At 43.1% G+C, this 20,594-nt stretch overlaps 2 protein-coding genes across 2 annotated transcripts; one reads left to right on the top strand and one right to left on the bottom strand.

The window, feature by feature from the left end:
• Window positions 1–262: 262 nt before the first annotated feature.
• On the top strand, window positions 263–20,522 carry ift140 (intraflagellar transport 140 homolog (Chlamydomonas)). Its single transcript, XM_084040518.1, has 30 exons — window positions 263–390; window positions 825–978; window positions 1,111–1,332; window positions 1,584–1,705; window positions 1,837–1,967; window positions 2,480–2,655; window positions 2,746–2,837; window positions 2,914–3,020; window positions 3,136–3,278; window positions 3,393–3,596; window positions 3,709–3,781; window positions 3,934–4,025; window positions 4,254–4,381; window positions 4,476–4,593; window positions 4,731–4,852; window positions 4,952–5,087; window positions 5,306–5,437; window positions 6,426–6,664; window positions 16,852–17,029; window positions 17,374–17,564; window positions 17,664–17,759; window positions 17,862–17,994; window positions 18,169–18,312; window positions 18,493–18,621; window positions 18,769–18,951; window positions 19,053–19,256; window positions 19,349–19,561; window positions 19,653–19,819; window positions 19,943–20,084; window positions 20,334–20,522. Exons 2-30 carry the CDS (start codon window positions 832–834, stop codon window positions 20,511–20,513), a joined length of 4,344 nt encoding a protein of 1,447 aa, XP_083896644.1. The 5' UTR covers window positions 263–390; window positions 825–831; the 3' UTR covers window positions 20,514–20,522.
• tmem204 (transmembrane protein 204) lies at window positions 8,568–16,195 on the bottom strand. The gene is made up of 3 exons (XM_084040338.1): window positions 14,785–16,195; window positions 13,785–13,940; window positions 8,568–9,964 (listed from the first exon to the last, which is right to left on the bottom strand). The coding sequence occupies exons 1-3, from the start codon at window positions 15,056–15,058 to the stop codon at window positions 9,720–9,722; spliced, it is 675 nt and encodes a 224-aa protein (XP_083896464.1). The 5' UTR covers window positions 15,059–16,195; the 3' UTR covers window positions 8,568–9,719.
• Window positions 20,523–20,594: the final 72 nt, after the last annotated feature.

Raw genomic sequence — 20,594 nt, 5'->3', positions numbered from 1 at the left:
GGATAAAACTAGGACCAAAAATCATCTTATGATTGCTTTTCTGTTCAGCAGTAGGCAGTTCAAACAAAATGTGAATGTGAGCACCTTGAGAATTAATTTATTTAATTTTTCCATTAAATATTGAAGGATACATATTTAGCTGAATCACTACAGAAGAATTTAAGTTGAAAACAACGACTTCCTGTGCTCAATAGTTCGACAACAACTCGGGTTGTTGTCGATATTTTCCGTAACTCCTCCTCCTGTCCCGCTTCGAGGTTGTCAGGGGCAACTGGGAGAGACGCCTTTTCTACTCGCACTGGAGGCTACAGAACATTGGAAGTGACGGTCGATGTTTTAAGTTTCGAGATTAAACGCCTAAAACGGCATTTACCTAAAGAAAACCTGAAGGTTGGTCTTCAGACAATTTAATGGTTAACTTCACTGTACGGTAGCGAGAGCTAGCAATGCATGCTAACGTTGACTAGCTTACCTAGCTTAACTAGTGTTAGCAGCTAAAGCTAACTTAATCAATAGTCACACAGTGGCACCAGGTTAAAAGGGTAATGGGAGCTTATAGTGCTAACTAGCTAGTATGGTGAAAGTAACGCTAGCTCAGTCAGCGTTGCATATACAGAGAAACTGTACATTTGGAATCATTGCATGCTATTTAAGGGCACATTCAAGAGTTATCTAGTGATAACCGAGCTAACACGAATTAGCCAGACAGCTAGGTAGTTGGAGAGGGAACATTAAGCTACACAACAAATACAACACACGTGGAATCAATGAATGCACCATGAATTGCGGAGGTTCCACTTAGTTCATTCTTCTCTCTTAACCAGGGAGGACATGGCGGTGTACTTTGACCACCGTATTGAGGCCCCTAAGACCAGTGATGTGCCCTCCCATTTGACCTGGCACCCGGCTCTTCCTGTACTGGCCGTGTCCTCAAGCAGCCCCACCACTGGAGGCAACGTAGACCTCTATCTGCAGCAGGTAAAAAACAATGGGATTTGCTGGTTAACACTGACACAGAAAGCAGGACCACTTTGTTATATCCACTTATAATCAATTATAAACACAGCATACCTAACACAATAAGTATTCTTTACCTTTGTCCATATGCAGGGAGAGTATGTGGAGAGCTGTCATTTAGAGCGTCCTCACCGGCCCACAGTGCTACGCTGGCATCCCACAAAGCCGGTGTTGGCACTAGGCTGGGAGAATGGAGAGGTAGTGCTGCTGACACACCCCTCCGGAGACCAAACGGTCCTTCCCAGCACACATGCAGCCTGCATCACACTGTTAGAGTGGAGTAGCTCTGGCAGCCGCTTAGTTACTGGGGATCAGGTGAGTGTGTTGCATTGACTGTAAACACAGACACTGGTTTACTCTACATGTCATATCAACATGCATTCATAGCCAGTGCATATGCTGCTGGGCTAGATTCTGAGACCTTGGACCAGGTTTGCATTACCCACATGGCATATTTGGCACAAGCCCTAAAGGGATAATCAAGAACATGGATGCCGAAAACAATATAAACATTACATTTGTTGTTATAGAACCAACATAAATATAATGCATTTATTTAATGACAGACTGGGGCGCTAGCAGTATGGAAGGTAGATGCGAGAGGGAGACTTCAAGGAAACCATCTTGTGAAGCATGAATACAACAAACCTCTAACGTGCTGCATCTTCAGACCGGCCTCTCCTGGAGAGTAAGTAAACAGGATGCAATGCTCAGTTATTCTTCTTAGAAGTGAGCTCATATTGAAAACCTTCTGATATTACGAGGCCCTCTTGATATCAATGCCTCATTGCTGATACTAGGTCCTAAATCATTTTACAGTGATGTGGCAATGTTAGCCCGGGCATCAGTGAGTGGAGATGAGAGCGCCCTGGACATGTTCAGCTGGAAGGGAGCACCTCTCAAGATGGGCCCACAGGAGGGACTCGCATTCTTTGTCAGCACTGCAGATGGTAAGAGTTTTTGTTGTTGTTGTTGTTGTGTGCAATATTTTAAGTATATTTCTGCCCTAAATCATATTTGAACCACAGTGAGTGTGTGTTCTTATAGCCACATTGTGGAGACTTTTACAATCTCTACTGGTGATCAATGGTTTTCAGCAGTGACCGTTCTCTGAAAAGGCTCAAAATCTCCTTGAGAGTACGTCTTACCATGCTGTTTACTTGCTTGTAGCACTGTGCTCCAGTGCTGAGCGGTTAAAAAAATGAGCTTTGGGGGAATTGCTTCAAAAACAGGGTAAAAGAAAATATAGATTTGAGACAGAATCTAACCTGCGTAATGAATATAATTTCATTCACAGATATATGTATATATAGTTAAAGATATAATCCATGCTAGGCCATATTCGGATAATTTGCTGTATTGTTTGTTGAAGAAAAAAGATTCCAGTTTAGCAGTTTTTCCATGAAAAGCAAAAGATGTCTTCCCTTTTTTAATCTTTAACCCTTTTGTATCTTGTATATAGGCAAGGTCCACAGTGTGGATGAACATTGTAAGACAAGCACACTTCTTAGTGTCGAGGGGGCAATCAAGAAACTGCTCTACCTTGAGAAAAGAGAGACACTTGCTGTGATCACAGAGACTCTGATGTTGTCACAGTACACTTTTGGACCTGAGGGAGGAGCCCAGGAATTTATGAAGGTATACAAATCATCAAATCATCATCATCAAATGTATAATTTACCTTTTCTTAAGGTCAGTCTGGTTTCTGAATGTTTTTTTTCATGACAGGTGAAGCTCAGCAGTAAGACTGGGCAGAATGTAGACATTGTCTGGACAGAGAATGGCCTACTTATCACAGCAACAGGGGAACAGGTCATCAGGTCAGTGTACACATACTGTTTATGCACACATGCTGTGCATCCCAATTTTAAACTTGCATATCTGCCATTTTTTAAGGCTGTGGGACCTGGAGGGAGACGACAACTATGTTTTGACTCTCAACGAAACCTTGGGGTTCGAGAGAGGAGAGACGATCAACTGTGTTTCATACTGTGCAGGAAAAGGTAACCTTCACATTCCTGTGGGTATTGTAGTTTCAGGTTTTTATTTAATCACATTTTAAAACTTTGAGTGGACAGATTACACATAATCAGTCCCTATGATGTGCACCCTCTCCAGAAATCCTGGCAGCTGGTACCAGCCATGGCCGTATAGCAATGTGGAAGATGGTGGTGCAGCAGAGTGGAAGCAGAGATGACACCAAGGCCCAGTGGAAGCTACAGACACCCACAGAAATAGAAGGAAACGTCATTCAGCTACAGGTACTGTGTGGAAAATAATGTATGTGAAATGATGCATTATGAATACAAAACATTTTGTGTGTATGTTATATTATATTATATGCTGGGAATGTTAAGTCAGACCTTCCATTGCAGTGGGGCTCAAGCCTGAATTTGCTAGCGGCCAACAATTCAAACACGGTGCTCATCCTGTATGAGCACGTGATGTCAGCCCACTTCGGCCAGCAGGTGGCAGCAGTGCAGCTCACTCCAACCCAACTCAGCATCACACATTTCACCACAGGAGTGCACCTTGCTCTGCAGTCTGACATACACATCAAGGGAGTTTGTGTTACCAAGGTAAGTGTGGAGTTGAGAGGGGGAAAGTGTCTCCAAAAAGTTATTCCTATAAAGACAAGTAACAATTTAAATTGACATCATGGTTACTGGACGTGTGTTGTCATACCAACAGGATTCAGTGACAGTCTGGAGTGGCAAGCAGATCACTGTGTATGAGCTTTCAGGGACAGTTCTTCGCAATACAGGTACGAGACTTAAGCAAAAGCCCACAGAACAGACCAAACAGCATTTTTAGGATGTGGCATTTTAGAAACTGCTGTGATTCCCCAACACTTTACCAAATGCTGTCATTTGTAAACTTTGCTTTTTTCCCCTCCATTTTTCTAAACTTTCCCAGGATCGTTTCCTTGTGAGTCCCATGTCGTAGCTGTACATGGTGAGAACCTCTACACTGTGGAACCTAACAGGGTCCAGATTCGCACGCCACAGGTCTGTTGTCCCAACCTGGAACCTACTATTAAATATTCACTTAACACAGAGATGTGACACATTTTTCAGCATGCATTCATCATCGTTGCATCAAAATGCAAACTGGGTGGTTTGTTTTACTGTTGAATTAGAATGGATTTGAAATGAGTTTAAGCACACAGGCACGTGGTATCTGTCACTATTATTTGGTTAGTTGTTTAACCATCTTATTTCCTCTCCTTTCTTTAGGGCACTGTGAAGCAACTGCTGACCTTCTCCAAGGCAGAGGGCAATCCTGTACTACTCAGTGTGTGTCAGTCCTACCTGGTGGTGGGCACAGACACATCACACATTAGAGTGTTTGAGCTCTCCCGAAGGTATTCTTTATAATGTGGATGTTGGTTACCTTCAATTAAAAGTACTGTACATTTGTGTTCATTGACAATTTATCTGTTCTTTCTGTCATTATAGAGATGCCAAAGCCCACAGCAGTGCTAAGAACCTGGCTGACCAGATTGCCAATATGGGGGCCCTGAGGTCAGTCAAATGTAACGCCAACGGCAGCCAAGTCAGCATCCTGATCTCTCAGGTGAGTAGACAACATAAAACGGCCACCCTCTCCCTTATATGTGTTTTTGAGAGCTGATAATTATATTCAATACTTCAATAAATGTGACCATTTCATGTGAATATTTCTCTTAACTGTTTGTGGCTCTTCCTTTTCAGGTTAATGGCCGACCGGATCACAAAGTGTACTTTTATGACGTTGAGATGGACACTGTGACACACTTTGACTTCTTTGTTGGAAGACCGTCTAGTGGGATCTCGCAGCCAGAAGAAACCGAAAGGTAGCTGATGTTGCTTTTGTCTGTATTTGTATTCTGCCTGTGTCGGGATTTACCCATCTGGTTGTTTATTAATATACATGACTGTTTCTGTGTCTTCAGGCAACAGTTTCAGGGGACAGAGCTCAGCGTTCGCTGCCCTGTGTCTCATTTTTGGGACGAGAGCGAACCTCGTCTTTTTGTTTGCGAGACTGTGCCGATCAGCTCTGAATCCTCATCCACTAGTTTCTTGGATACGGTAAAGACCGCTTCTAACATTGAGGTAGCATTGCATGGTAGTTTAGACATTCCACGGGACGACTGGTGCTCAAAAATATACACTCATGCTAATATACAGTTATTTTTTGAGGTTTTCCTATATGTTGATTTGTGCATTTGTTTTAGATGATTGATGATTTAAATAAATGTAAAGTCAATTGAAAGTATTTGACAGTGCCCTGTCTTATTTCTGCTCAGACAGATGTGTCGGTAGTGACACTCTTCTGTACCCAGGAGCACGGACTCCTCCTACAGGACTGCTACCCTAAACCTTCAGGCCTGCAGACCCTCCTCGCTCTGGATGTGCCTTACTATTATTTCAGCTGCAAGGTGAGGACGGAGAACACTCTGTTCTGTTCTTGTGTTGTCTCTTCAGTTTTTTTTTCTCATGCAGCATCTGGAAAGTTGTACACTGTTTCAAATCATCTTAAACATAATCCTTGTGTTTTTGTTTGCATCACTATTCTTCTGTGATATCTGTGTTTGGTCTTGAACACCCCAAGCTATTATTTCGGAGGGGGGGTGTCTTTCGACCGGAAGTAAGTGTCTGTGCCCTCCAGTCGATGCAGAAAGCTTCATTATTCTTGATTCCCAGTAACTGTGGTTGTGTATGCTTTGTGCTGCATTTAATCAAACATCTCTAAGATCGGCAGCACAATTGCATCCCTGAAATGTCTAGATGTCACCATGCTGTGTTCAGTTCCCATCCACTTTGTTTTAATGAATAGATTTGTTCTGTGATGCTTTGTTGTCGTTTGGTTGGCTCTGCTTCTTTGTCATTCCCTTAAAGGGGATAGTTGTTGTGAAGTGCGGTTGTACAAGGTCTATAGTGGGTGTATCACCTGCAATAGGTAACGGCAGGCATGACCTCAGCTGGACAAGCAGACAGGAGGACCAGCATGGGAGGAAAGCAATGTACTGTTGTGGACAGGGGCAGCAGTAAAACACATTTTATCCACCTAAAAAAATCAATATTAGTTTATCTTGCTGTCTGTCAGCCCTTTCTTTTTTCTATGCTCTCTTAAAAGCCACCACACAGTAGAGATAAGTTACACTTTCAGTTAAGTTATTATAAATATTGCCCACACTTAAACTATTATTGATTTTTTTTTTCTTACTTTAAGGTGACTTGCTTTCCCCGTCCATGCAGTTCACTGCTTAGCTTTCCTGCTGGTTCTGTCTGCTTCTCAAAGCTTTGCATTTTACATTTGGTTAACTAATGATCGTACCTCACAACATGCATTCATTTACTAGCTGTGAATCACATGTTTACCAAATCATAACGCCGTGTTTTCCTACGTGGTGTACCCCTCCTCAGCCTGGTGAGAGAACTCCAGCAGAGGATTCAGCCACAACATCCACACTTCCACAGCAGAGCCAGCCGTCGAAGGACTCCGCTGCCCACTTCCCCCACATGATGTCCAGGCGACCCCTCCGAGACTTTGTGGGCCTGGAGAACTGTGAGAAGGCGACCCGCGACGCCATGCTCAACTTCAGCTTCTACCTGACCATCGGCGATATGGACGAGGCCTTTAAGTCCATCAAGCTCATCAAGAGGTAAGGCAGTAACTATACGTGTCTGCTCAAAGAGAGGAGACGTGCAGGATGGCATGCTGTTATTTGATCGCTGTCGTCACTTCTCCCAGCAGCCCTTTCAACAGGTCTTTAGTTCAAAGGTCAAAGCCTTGACTCGTCTCAGAATGCTCTGCAGTGATTTACAGCTTCTTCACCCCTCATTTTATTCAACACCTTTGAGTGTTGAGGTCAAGTGTGGTGGAAAACTACAACAACAGTTTTGTATTGTTAACTTTGACATACTCTTTAAGTCTGAAAGGTGAATACTGTATATATGCAAATTCCATAATCGAACACAAAACTCCACAGTTTGAGTTCATGGGTATCATATCATGATGCTTCAATCAAATGAGCATAGAACGTTTATTTGGTTATGGAAGTACATGAAATAGTATTTTAAACACAGGACATGATTAAGGACTTTTTCTGTCTGTGCTTAGGGAAGGAACTCTTCAATGTGTATATAGGCTATGTGACTGTTTCTGTTAGTGTGCGGGTGTGTTCAGAGGGGATGTACTTTTCTAAACACACTGACTTGGACACACACACACCCACACACATTAGGTCCCCCTGCCAGTTTGGTCCAAAAGGAGTGCCCGTTCCATTCTCGCAAAAACACTGAATCAGGTCACTAAAAGGATGTGCCTGTTCCTGCATGTGTGATTTCAGCAAAGATCTGATTTTATCTTCACCATAATACGTGATTCAGGGCACTCTGTCTGAATTCTGCGGCAGCGTTTGCTTCCGCACGTACGAATATAAACGCAAACGGGAAAATAGCATGAAAACGGCAACATCCCACTGGCCGGATATTCCAAAGGGTTTAATAGGCATGATGACAGCTTTACTAAGTTCCTCATTGATGGCTATTTTTTACTGCTGCTTCTTTTTTTTTCTTTTTTTTCAAAGATCAGCATTGTGTTTGATTCCCGCATATCTCCACCCACAGGAATATGCATTTCCTGCAGCATAAACCTGCACCTTCTGGGACTTGTCTCTATGGTCCAGACTAACACTTGACTCAGAGACTGGCTGGGGATCCAGGTGTCAAGCTTATTTCATCTAATACGTGCGGCTTTACTCGGCCTCCTCCCTGGATTTTGTGACTCAAGTTATCGTCACTTTATCCGAAACATGTATCCTCAGTTTGAACGTCCGATTTGAATGTCAGATACAGGTTGGAATGCCTTTATTTGGTCCAGACTGTGCTACTTCCCCTCATTCATACTGTCCTTGACTTTAGGTGACATGCTGCAGGGTTATCTGCCCATATGAAGACAAGCCTTCTCTTACTGTCATGTTGCCACTGCATTTGCTATTTAAAAGCAAAACTCCCACTTTCCACCAAGAACAAAAACACCCAAGGAAGTGTAAAGGGGGGAAGCAGAGACTGATGGATGGCGTTTTAGTCATCATAATTGGCTTTGGCTTTTGGCTAGGTTTCTTTTGGAGGGGGGGCGTTTATGCCATTTTTCATAGGAAATGTAATTCACATGCATGAAACCATTACACTTCTCTGCTGTTATTCTGTCATTCTTCAATTAAGCTGTTCCCGTTCCCCGAAGCAACTCTTAGAATTGTACAAAATGTAGATATTCATATTGATCTTCACAGAGTAGTAGGAGTGATCTTTCATCTGGCAGGTTTAGGTCAGCTTTCTTATAATGATGGTGTTGGAATTTAAAATGATTTAACTAGTACATATACCGCTAATTACTCTAGATCAGAGTGTTTTTGTCATTTTCGTGTTCAATAGCTGTAACACCTAAAGCACTAAACAGTATGTGCAGCGCTTTTTCTTATACAGATATGCTGTGCTGTGCTATAGATCAAGATGGACTTTTAGCAATATCAGGTGTGGTATTGAAAAATAGCAACAACAACAACAACCACCAGTATGCTTGAATATTTACTAATACATTTATTGAATTCATATGATATTATTATATTATTATTTGAATGTGCTGCTATGTTTGGCAATGTGGAAGACCCACAGATAGCCTGGAGTTTTTTGCAGAAGTATGATATGCTCACAGTAATACTACTACTAATGATAGCACTATTCACTCTATACCACTATATTATATTAATTTAAGTATACAGTATGTACCACAAGCGAGCAGATATTTGTATGGAAGTCATCATGACAAATGAGTATTGAAATGTCTATGCAAAATATTTGTTACCATCAATTTAACAAATTATAGCACACAAAAAAAATAAAAAAATCCAAATCACTTCCTTGCATTATTTGGCAGGTCGTTTATCTTTTAATCTTACTTTTTCACAAAGAAAAATATGAATGTGAGAATGACTCATGAAGAGAGAGCTGATAACATTCCCTCATTTCTGTAGGTTTGTGTTTATTTGATCAAAATGTCACCATTCATTGGCTGTTTTGAAATGAAATGCTGTCGATGATTTGGGTAAACCTAATCAAAAAATAGTCTCTTATGTTAGTTCACCTTTTCTTACTTGCATCATATATAATTAATATTAATATGTATTACAATTGTTATGAGTTGTTAATGGATGAAAACAAATATGAGGTATTCTGGTATTACATTTTCAACATCTTTCATAATTTCCAATTAATAATTACGCAGAAGGCCCTTTAATAAGTGCATATACTGCAAACAAAACAGGTCAAGTTCCAGCTTGATCTTTTCATAAACGGGATGTTTCATATGTGACATTCCTTGGCCAAATTCAATATTTAGCTACAAATTAGCTTACCCAACACAAATAAATGAAGACATCACACCATTTTGAATATGTTTGGAAGTTTGCGGCTGATTCATTCATCAATTTTAGTTAAATCTGTGACTTTGAGCTAAGCAGCAACATAATTCTGATATCTTTGTTAGAGTTTTACAAATGCGATGCATGTTCGTCCAGCTGTTCTCGAGCCACAGGGATGGATGCCGTCTTCACACTGGATGCTCTTAGCTGGAGTCAAACATGAATATTTAAGAGCAGTGTCTTGTCGTCGTAGTCTATTACAACTTATCTGCATTGGCTTATAAAGTCGCGTGGCTCAGCAAGGCGACTCCACATAGTCGTTGTCCAGGCGCGGGTGGAAAGGTGATGCCAGTGAGCGACTGATGATTATAACTCGAGGTGCGAGGCAGTCGTCGCGGCGGTGTAAAATGTTCCAGATGAGCATGGCCGCAGCCATCGTGGCCAGCAGGCAAGCAGCTATGTCCAAGTAGCAGGAGTAGGACAGGTGTGTGTAGGGCCCGATCCTGTAGAAGGTCACAAGTCCAATCACCAGCACAAAACCTGTACAGCAGCAGCAAGAGGAAAGGTTTCAGTCAGTGGAAAGGCACTTCTCATTAAGCAACATCTCATTGTAAAATGGGGTATTTGGACGTTTAGCTGCTATGGCCTGCTTAGGCAGAGGAAAGAGAAAAATATTCTTCATAATAGTTTATTTTCTGTGACTATATGTATACGTGGAAAGCCGCACTTTAAAGGTACGGTCATTTAACAAAGTGATTCTAAGATGTCTTTTGAAATCGTGCATGCTCACACGGAGACTTCCATCCCTGCAGACCTGTATTTCACAGTTCAGCGGGAGCTCCGTGTGGGGCCTTTGAATTTGGAAATCTGTTTCCTCCTAGTAAGAACTTCTGAGATCCTCGAGATCAAAGTTCTCAATGGATTAAAAATATCGGAGCATGAATATATGCGCGGAAAAAGCCTTTGAGAGGTTTTATCTCCTGGTTTTCTTTGATTCACGTTGACTCACGCGATGAGGAACGTTTGCATGCGAAGGTAAAAAGCCAAAGCGTTCGATTCCATACTGTTTCTTTGATCTTATTTATGGTTTTATCGATGTTATCTGTGGGAAGTTATTCACCAGTCTCCATACCTTTCCTCATTCTTTAGAGGTGTCTCCCACACTGCTATTTAAATACCCCCCAGTCCCTCATTTACAGTATTCAAGTGTGGTCTGGAGCCATGACCCAGTAGTTCAACAATAATACATGTCTGAAAACTTGCCCATCCACAGTAGTATAAATACAGGGACCAAAAATAAGCACTGGAAATATGGATGTTGGTCTTTTAGGATATGAATCAGTCGGTTTCCTGACGCAGTCACTGGCACCAAAGGGGGGAGTTCATTTGTATTTCTCTCTCTACCTCTACAATAAGATGTTCATTGTCTTAAGTGAGGATGTGGATAATTCTGTCTGTGTATTATTGCATGTCTACCATGCATAAGAATGCAACTGTTTGCTCAATCTGTTCATGTTTAACCTGTCTGGCTCCTTATCCAAGAAAGTGAATAATGTCCATGTTCCAGCCTGGGTGGGCTGTGTGAACCTCTTTTTTTGGCAGAGACTTATCTCTCAAACTTCCTTCCCCTTCTTCCTCTTTCCATCCTTCCTTCCTTCCCCCCTCTCCACACCCTAAGCTTGGAGGTTAATATATTTGCTGGACATTTGACATGAACTGTCACAGAGAAAGTCTTATCTTAAGGCCAGGTCTTGGAAATGAATTTCATTGGTTTGTTTTCCTGCCAGATAGTTACGTCTTGGTTGATTCGTGATTAGATCGACTACCTGCCTGGAAGTCAAACCTTCACGCCTCACTTATTTTCAGGAATCTCTTGAGCCAGAGATTTCTGGGTATAGTTTGACTCCTTCCCAGGGCAAAGGGTTAACAGGTCTGAATTGAGCCCCATAGTTGCAATTCCTCAAAATCAAAAGAAATGTTAATCTGCGTCTCAGAGGGACGTGACCTGCATTCTGACTTTTGGCATGTCAGAGCCACGTCCATTCAGAAAACACATTCCAGAGTGCGACCAATGAGCGAGACCAATATTGTGCTTTCGGCCCCGTTCCTGCCAAAACGGCGGCGTTATCATTCAATGGAACTGGATATTGTTATTACACAGTCTGCTTGCAGTAGCTGAGCATTTTGGCACGTCTGAAAATGAAAACATTCCTGAGAACGAGCGATAGGTAAAAATATCCCCATTCATTCAGAGGCTGAAGCCCATTCATTGAGTGTGGGGGAGGTCTAAAGAAGGAATGGGGAATGGATCACTGGAGTGACTGAATCGTAAAAAGATGTTTTTTAAGACAACTAATATTAATTATTGATTAATTCCCCTGTTAATGTTTAAATAGTACAATATTTTCCCCTTTCATTTTCTTAAGACCTAAATATTCAGTTTACTATCAGACATACATAAATAAAAACTATGAGACAAAGAAAATGAATTGGAATTGGATTGATTACCATACAATTTGGTAAATATATCCATGGTGCCTAAAGGATGAACTTTGTTGATTTGTAAATTTGATACAGATATTCAGGATGTGTAACTTGTTATCTTGAGCAATCATCAGGGAAAACATGCTTTGATTTACTCCCAGAGCTGATAGTGTGGCTGTAGACTCTTACGTCTTGTCTAGAAAATCAATTAATCTGTTGTCAAATTGCTGCTGATTATTATTCACTTATCGTTTTAGAATATTTAAAACATGAACTACTAAAAACTGCCACTATTTCCATGAAAAATGAAGGATGAAAATCCAGTAAAAAGCGAGTAAATGTAGGATTTTGTTTGTCTTTTCCTGCTTCGGTTTGTATTTTATTAAAACTCCCATATGAAAAGAACGTTAAATATATAGATAACCCACATTGACAAGCAAACGTCATCTTATGACTCAGCAGTTTTGTTGTCCATATATGGTAAAAAAAGGGAAGATGCCGCTTTTCCAGAGAACATTTCTATTTTTAGACGTCAAGGAAACACGTAGGTGTGTACTGTTTATTGCTCTTTAGACATTGTGACTATTATTTTTACTCATGCCAACATCTGCGGACAGTCTCATAGGTCACCATTGACCATATTGTCAAAACAGCTATAAATGTCCACCACACATGGTTGGTGATAATGATTTCTGTTTATTTTGCCATTGTCTTTTGTTAATCGAGCATTGGTGAGATAAGTTCCTGGTCACTGAGATTTGGCTGCTGGTCTTGTCTAATATTGGAAAACACTGTAATGTTGGGTGGGTCTCAGTCCTCTCGCCAAGGTCTTCAGATAAAAGCCCTCATCCCTGCTGCAATGTGTGCCGAGGGCGCTGACGGTAAAGAGAAGGTTCTTTATTTGTCGCTGCTGTTGGACATTTTGTAAACACAGACATAAAAGCTACGCCAACTTATCGAGACAGAGGCATTTCCCACCCTGCTGTCATGTGTACCGCGGACATTTCTCTACCAAAACACACTATAAACACACACACACACACACACAGACCTGCATGCACATGCCCTCCTGCTAGTGCACACACAAACACACAGTCCCTGTCGAAACTGTCTTTCCCGTCCATTCCCCCTCCCCTCTTTTTCCTTCTTCAGCTCGGGGGTTTGCATAACAGGTAGTCACAGACATTTCCTCGTCCTGAGCAGGGATATCCTGGCGCCCGACAGTCGCTCCCTGGCTCACTGAAGCTCTGGCCCATGGACCCTGGACTAGGACTAAATTTAGACCCAGAGCAGAACCCCTTCACGCCGCTCTACCACAAAGATACCAAACGGCTGAGCGACGGCTGCACACAATACAACACACATCCTCAGCAGGGGCACTGGTACAGTACAGACCATACCAGCCAGATCTGGATGTGGATGGAGGGGGTTTGTTGCTATGACTGCATTTAATTTTGTCCCATGCTTTTCTCTTTCTGCACCACAATGACTGTTGTCACATTTTCCCTACAATATCTACATGCAACATGAATTTGGACAGCCATTTTTAAAAAACACAGGCTTATTTCTTTTAGACATTTCTGCTGCTTTTTGCCATGTCTGAAAGTTTTCACGGTCTCTTCGTGCACTTGGGCCTAGAGCCTTATATTCAGTATTGGCGAGTCAACCAGTCTAGCTCCCCCCCTGTGATTGTATCCCATCTCTTTGGCACTCTACCAGAAAACATGTGAACTTTGCCCTGCAGCATCTGGTTTTCTGGTTTTCTCTCTTTGGATGTCCGAATGATATCATGTGTCCAGTTTGTGGGACAGAAGGACACTCAGCATTTACATCAGAAACATGCTTCTCAGAGGCTTGTCTTTCTGCTGGTACTCACTGGCTAGCTGGAAGAGTGCAGCAATGGCCTCCTCCCACCACTGGGATTCCTGTGTGATGAAGGGCAGCTCCATCAGGCCAAGGAGGAAGATCAGCTGACCGACAGTCAGGGCCACCGTCGCCATCAGGTTACATGCCCGCATCATGTCAAACTGCACTTGAGGGACCAGAAGAAGAGCTGCGTCACTTTTCCTGCCCTGTGATCTACATGCATTTTGTTGGATTTGCGTGACAAGAACTTTTCAGTATAAATCAGATGTCTTGATCTTTAAGGGGGATACAGTTCACATCTGTAACATGACATGATTACTGTGTTTTTTCATCATGAATGGTGAGGCATTTGTCCTACATCAGTACCCTGTGCTGCCCATTGTGCCCAGTAAAGGCCAGTGGCACTTCCCAGATTTTTTTTATTGAATGAAAAGTTCTCAATGGATCTTAAATTGCAAAGCAATGCATCACAACTGTGACTTCCTGAAAACTCATCTTGATCGTTTTTATACTCAAACCCATGTCAGAAACACGATTGCCCAACACAAAGATGCATTTGGCATTAAGCAATGACATATTATAAATGACTGGCTGTCTGCCATGTGCTGCTGTTTACACTAATACATCAGACTGCCATTGTCCTGAAGTAAAGCCCTCAGATTGGATTTATGGATGTTGTACTTAATTGTTAATCCAGTGAGTGTTTTAATATTGAGTTTTGATGTAAAGTTAATCACCGCTGTCCCCCAATCAGAAGCTCCTGAACATTGAATTGATTTCCTAACTAACTCACAGTTACATTCTTCTTTCATCTGTAAAAGAACGATGATGAATACTACTATGACCTCTCATCCATCACAGACATTTGAGTACTACTTCTGTTGCTCTTGAAAACGTCTCGGCTCTACCAATTAATCACAAAGTCATGAGAGAGTCATTTTTTTTAGAAAGCAGGCATGAATAATATTGTCATGTCGCACTTTAAATCAAAACTAGCAGAAAAAACTTACATCTGACAGTGCTGCGGGATTCTTGGTAGCCTGCATAATCGGAGCCCCATCCCAGGCCTTCGCACTGTCTCTGAGCCCCCCTCCTCCCAGCCTGGAGATCATCGCGGCTCCTTTCCCCACCAGTGGGGCACATCCTCCATAGTCCCACAGTCCGCCTGCGTCCATCCTCCCGATCCTGCAAGACCCAGCTGGGGGTGAAGGCTGCAACATTATTAAGGACCAGGGACAATAGGGCCACTGCCACCGCTGCCGCCACCAGCCTCTGGACGGCCATGCGGTGCCGGACACCCGCCACCGCCCCCTCTGGCTCTTCTCCCTCTACCGAGCCCTGTTCCTCCGCAGTGTCCTGCCCGCTCCCTCGCCTCTCCTCTGGGGCAGTAGCACCAGCAGTGCTCTGGGCCCCCTGTCTCCCCTCAACCTCCTCCTCCGCCACCACCACCACCTCCTCCTCCTCCAGCTGTTACCGACTGTCGTCCTCAGCTCACGCAGAGATGGAGTCGGCAAGAGTGTTATCTTGAGGCTTAGCTAAAGAACATCTCCATTCATCCTCATTCAGGAGTTGGTTGTCGTCGCAGCAGATCCTCAGCCCTCCTCCTCAGACAGCACAGCGGGTATGCAGGGGTTAATCCAACTGGCACCTAGGTCCATTCCACTGGCTCCGGCTGGCTGCAGCTTGACTCTAAGAGCTTACTTTTTGCTTGATATTCTCCCTATTTTCCACTTTCTGCTTTATCTTCTCCCTTCTTCAGTGTGGTGCTTATTGCACTGGTCTGACTTCTGTGTGTGCAGCTGGCTTCTCTGTGGAGGCAGTGTTTTTTTTTCTTTTTTTCGCCTTCCTTTCAGCTACTTCACATTGCCTTTGGAAATGCACAGATGCAAAAAGGCATAGATTCTCAGGACAGTGTTCATCGGTGGCTTTACCCAGGCTTACTGAGACTGTCTCTGGATTAGAAAAGCCCCTCACGGCCGGACTGGAACAAGAAGTCCTTTAACCCACCTCCTCCTTCTTCTTCTTCTTTCTCTCTTTCCCCTCTTCCTCGCTCACTGCTTATCTGCAAATCCTTTAGGTCAGAGTTGAGTTGCGGGGGGAGTCGCTGTTCGTCCGAGTCCGAGACATCAGTTTGCAACCGTAGCACGCTTTGAACAGACAGCTCCCTTCTTCATGGTCAATCTAAATGTGTGTGTGTTAGTGTTTGTGTGAGAGAATGTCCAAAAGACCCCCTCTTGGACGTCACTGTTGTGTATTCCTTTGTCTGGAGCCCAGGGGGCGTTCGCTAAAGTCCTCTCTCTCGTGTGCAACAAACACATTGGCCGCCGTAGTCGGCCAGCAACAGGATGTGTTTCCTGAGAGGAAAAGAGGATGGGAAGAGGGGCCAAATGTAGACCTGTTCCTTCTCTTGTCTTTCCTTTTCTGGCTCTCTAGATCTTGCCGCCCTGTGTGCAGCTCGCTGTATTTCCCTCAAGTATCTCACGTTTCATTTGCAGGGTTGGTTTTCTATGACCATATAGAGACAGATTTTGGCCAACGGTTACTACTCTTGCTTTCTTTTTCTTTAGTTGGCCCCCGTTCACCCGCTTATAGCAGGGCCCCTAAATATTTGGGGTATTTCCTGTTGCCTAACTTTTAATAAACAGCCCACATCTGTATCAGCTAAAGCGAGGAGGAGGGAGTTGGACGCAAATAGGGACCAGATGTAGAGGGGGAAGAGAGGCAGATTTACGTCAGCAAGGCAGAATGAAAAAAAGGGAACGATGGGTAGAAAAGCACGCCTCACTTTGTGTTCAAGTCCTGCATATGTTATTGTATCTCCGTGATTATATCAGTGTTTGTTTGCAGGAGGTCTATTGTAGACATTTATTCTACTACAGACATGAGTCTGGTCTGTGAGACCAAAGCAACATATTTGAGACAGCGTTGTCACTATATTTACATGCATTCTCGAGTTTTAGGATAGGAAAATATGAACCTACACGTAACTGTTTTCACTGTTGAACAATAAAATTCCAATGCAGTGAGCAACTGTACACACTGCTCTCGCAAACAAGCCATTTCTCTTTTCTCTGTAGTAAAGCGGTATGGGAAAACATGGCACGGATGTGTGTGAAAACCCGGCGGCTGGATGTGGCACGCGTGTGCCTTGGGAATATGGGAAATGCCAGGGCAGCAAAAGCACTGAAGGAGGCGGAGGCTGAGGCTGAGCCAGAAGCCCAAGTGGCCATGTTGGCCATTCAGCTCGGCATGCTGGTAAGATATTCAAGTGTTTGAGTGTAAATGGCTGATGAGACACGCCTCACTCACAATCAGGATAGCTTGTGCCCATTTTTCCTTTCCTTTTTACCTTAAAGTCAATGCCGATTTAAATTCTATTCAGCCATTCTTTATGTCATAATTGTAATTCAGAGGAAAGCAACATTTAAAAACAGAAAGAAGGTATGGATACACAATGCAATAGAGACAACGCCACAATCCAACATAATGCAACATCCTACAAATCCTCTTTTGAGGTCCGAGCAGAGCGCCACACAAAGACCACAGGACTTTCCGGGCCAAAAGCAATCATCTGTCCATCTCTTCCTGTCTCCCAATAGGAAGATGCCGAAAAGTTGTACAAATCCTGTCAGCGCCATGACCTGCTGAACTGTTTCTACCAGGCTTCTGGCCAATGGCAGCAAGCTCTGGAAACAGCAGAGAACCACGATCGCATCCATCTGCGCACCACCTATTACAACTATGCCAAATATCTGGAGTCCATGGGCGACAAGACCCAGGCCCTCGCATAGTAAGACAGAATGTTTGGTTTGTGGTTTCATGTTAATTCAATAAAATAATCAAACTGTATTATTAAATTATAATGATATGCCTTTTATGTTTTTCACAGTTATGAGAAATCAGACACACACAGGGTCGAAGTGCCCAGAATGCTCCAGGATGACACTTCATCTCTTGAGCTCTACGTTGAAAAAATGAAAGACAAGTAAGTCCAGAGAAAAAAGCCTTGTCACCTGAAGAACATTCCACATTCTGATTCTATATGCAATGAGTTCTAAACATTGGCCCTATCGTCTTATCCATCCAGGAACATCTATAAGTGGTGGGCCCAGTACCTGGAGAGCCAGTCAGACATGGATTTAGCTCTGTGTTTCTATGAATATGCCCAGGATTACCTCTCCCTGGTTCGAGTCCACTGCTACATGGGGAACATTCAGAAGGTGAGTTTGCATTAGCAGTGTCATGTAGCATTTATCATATTTTATTGAAAATATTGGAAGTAAATAAAAGGTAAGTATTTGCAGCGATAATCATACTGATCATATTGATAGTACTGACTGATATAGTGAGCTGTCTATATATGGGAGAATTTATGGATGCATTTATTATACCAGGCATCTGAGATAGCCAATGACACCGGTGACAGGGCAGCGTCATACCATCTAGCCAGACACTATGAGGGCCATGACGATATCAAACAGGCCGTCCACTTCTACACACGAGCCCAGGCCTACAACAACGCCATACGCCTTTGTAAGGTAAAGCGCTCCCCTGTGTGCTCTTCTATCCATTAACAAATCCAGTCTTTTATTTATTATGATATTCATTGGCAGAAATGCTGTTCATTCTGTATTTGTTTTGTTTGTACATTCATTGTTGTTGCTGTGCTTTAGTTTTTCTTCCAGTGGTTTGTTAACATGTGTATCATGTGTAAACAGGAGAACGGTCTAGATGACCAGCTGATGAACCTGGCTCTGCTCAGCAACGCAGAGGACATGATGGAGGCTGCCTGTTACTACGAGGAGAAAGGCACCCACATGGACCGAGCTGTCGCTCTCTACCATAAGGTCCTTCACTAATGCCTGCTTTTTCTGAATGACTGAGGTTAAGTTCAGGTCGCTCCACAAGAGGGCAGTGTTGCAACACTGATGGGTGGAGAAAAAAGAGAAGCCTGGAGAAATGTTTGTTACAGCAGTATGTTTTCTCCGCTGTAGGCCGGTTACGTCTCCAAAGCGCTGGAGTTGGCCTTCGCCACCCAGCAGTTCTCTGCACTTCAGTTGATCGCTGATGATCTGAACGATCACTCTGACCCGGCCCTCCTGGCTCGCTGCTCGGACTTCTTCATCACACATTCCCAGTATGATAAGGCGGTGGAGTTACTGATAGCAGCCAAGAAGGTGACTATTGTTTTACCCGACACGAAAACATCACTTCACACGTGCATACTTATGCGTGTCTTCTCATTTGTGTGTGTGTGTGTGTGTGTACATGGACAAAGTACCATCAAGCCCTGGAGTTGTGCGTGGACCAGAGCTTGACCATCACAGAGGAGCTGGCAGAGAGAATGACCGTAGCTGATTCAAAAGACTTGTCCGAAGAGGCCCGAAAGGAGCTGCTAGAGAGGATAGCGGACTGCTGCATGCGTCAGGGCAATTACCACCTGGCCACCAAGAAATACACACAGGCAGGCAACAAGCTCAAGGTAATGCTGTGCTGTGTAAACACTATATGGATTATCTGCAAACTGAGGACATTTTACAGGGTTTTTTGTTTTGTTTTGTTTTTTTAAACCAGGCCATGAGGGCACTCCTCAAATCAGGTGACACAGAGAAAATAGTATTCTTCGCCAATGTTTGCCGTCAGAAGGAGCTTTTCATCATGGCCGCCAACTACCTCCAGTCTCTGGACTGGCGTAAAGATCCAGAGGTGTTGAAGACAATCATTGGTTTCTACACTAAAGGCAGAGCACCGGACCTGCTGGCTGGCTTCTATGAAGCCTGTGCACAGGTGGAGCAGTTCTTCATACAAAATGATTGGTACTGAGTCTGTGGTTTTAGATCAGGATAAGTGTAAAATAACAACATTTTCCATTGTTAAGGTGGAGATTGATGATTACAAGAACTATGAAAAGGCTCTAGATGCTTTGACTGAGGCTTTCAAGTGCCTCTCAAAAGCAAAGGACTCCTTAACTGGGCAACAGGAAGTGAGACTAGCTGACCTGCAGCATAGAGTCACTCTGATCAAGAAGTTTGTCCATGCACGCAGGTGAGATATAAGCTATATGTGTTCTCTTTTTTAAGTTTAAGTTTGTTTTTTTACTTCTGAAACAGACATTTTCTTAGGGGAGTTTTTGATCTTCAACTGAGGTTTAGAGCTCTTGTCTTGCAGTTTGTACCCAGATGATGCTGAGGAGGCAGTGCGGTTGTGTGAATCCTTGCTGGATGAATCAGATTTGGATCCTGCTGTCAGGATTGGAGACGCATTTGGTTTCCTGGTGGAGCATCACTGTCAGCAAGGCAACTTCCAAGTGGTGACTATCATATTTTTTTTCATTAATTGAAATTTCAATTTAGTAAAGGAAAATACACAGATAGATAGATAGATAGATAGATAGATAGATAGATAGATAGATAGATAGATAGATAGATAGATAGATAGATAGATAGATAGATAGAAAGAAATTGCACATTACCTAAGAGTCCAGCAGCTGTATCCTGTCTAAGTAAGTGTTAAATGCCAAATCAGCTTCACAGCTCTCCTTTCCACCTTTCTTCTCCAGGCCTACCGTAAGCTGGAGGAGCTCCAAAAGCTTTTGCCATCACAGAATGTCAAGTACTACATTAGCGAGGCGAGCCTCGAGTCCCTGCATAAAGAGATGGGTCTACCCACATACCACGAGGACGGCAGGCCCAATTTGAAGGAGGAGGATGAAGTGGAGGAGGACTTAAATGTATCTTAATTGATTTTTTTTTTAAATGTTGTGAATAACAATTATAATATATTTTCATATATTTAGATTCTTCGTGTGTATGATGAATTC

Source organism: Eutrigla gurnardus, assembly GCF_963514095.1.
Source record: "Eutrigla gurnardus genome assembly, chromosome: 22".
In the NCBI taxonomy this organism is placed as follows: domain Eukaryota; kingdom Metazoa; phylum Chordata; class Actinopteri; order Perciformes; family Triglidae; genus Eutrigla; species Eutrigla gurnardus.
The sequence above is the reverse complement of the archived record's forward strand: the minus strand, read 5'-3'. Positions and strand labels throughout refer to the sequence as shown.

What these genes read in the sequence shown, in the direction of transcription:
- ift140 (XM_084040518.1), top strand. Translation starts at nt 832, where the DNA reads ATGGCGGTGTACTTTGACCACCGTATTGAGGCCCCTAAGACCAGTGAT. An exon ending in GAAACGTCATTCAGCTACAG is followed by an intron (nt 3,279 to 3,392) that starts GTACTGTGTGGA and finishes CTTCCATTGCAG; the next exon opens with TGGGGCTCAAGCCTGAATTT. An exon ending in TCCATCAAGCTCATCAAGAG is followed by an intron (nt 6,665 to 16,851) that starts GTAAGGCAGTAA and finishes TTTTCTCTGTAG; the next exon opens with TAAAGCGGTATGGGAAAACA.
- tmem204 (XM_084040338.1), bottom strand. Translation starts at nt 15,058, where the DNA reads ATGGCCGTCCAGAGGCTGGTGGCGGCAGCGGTGGCAGTGGCCCTATTG. An exon ending in ATCCCGCAGCACTGTCAGAT is followed by an intron (nt 13,941 to 14,784) that starts GTAAGTTTTTTC and finishes TGGTCCCTCAAG; the next exon opens with TGCAGTTTGACATGATGCGG. An exon ending in TGCACTCTTCCAGCTAGCCA is followed by an intron (nt 9,965 to 13,784) that starts GTGAGTACCAGC and finishes GCTGCTGTACAG; the next exon opens with GTTTTGTGCTGGTGATTGGA.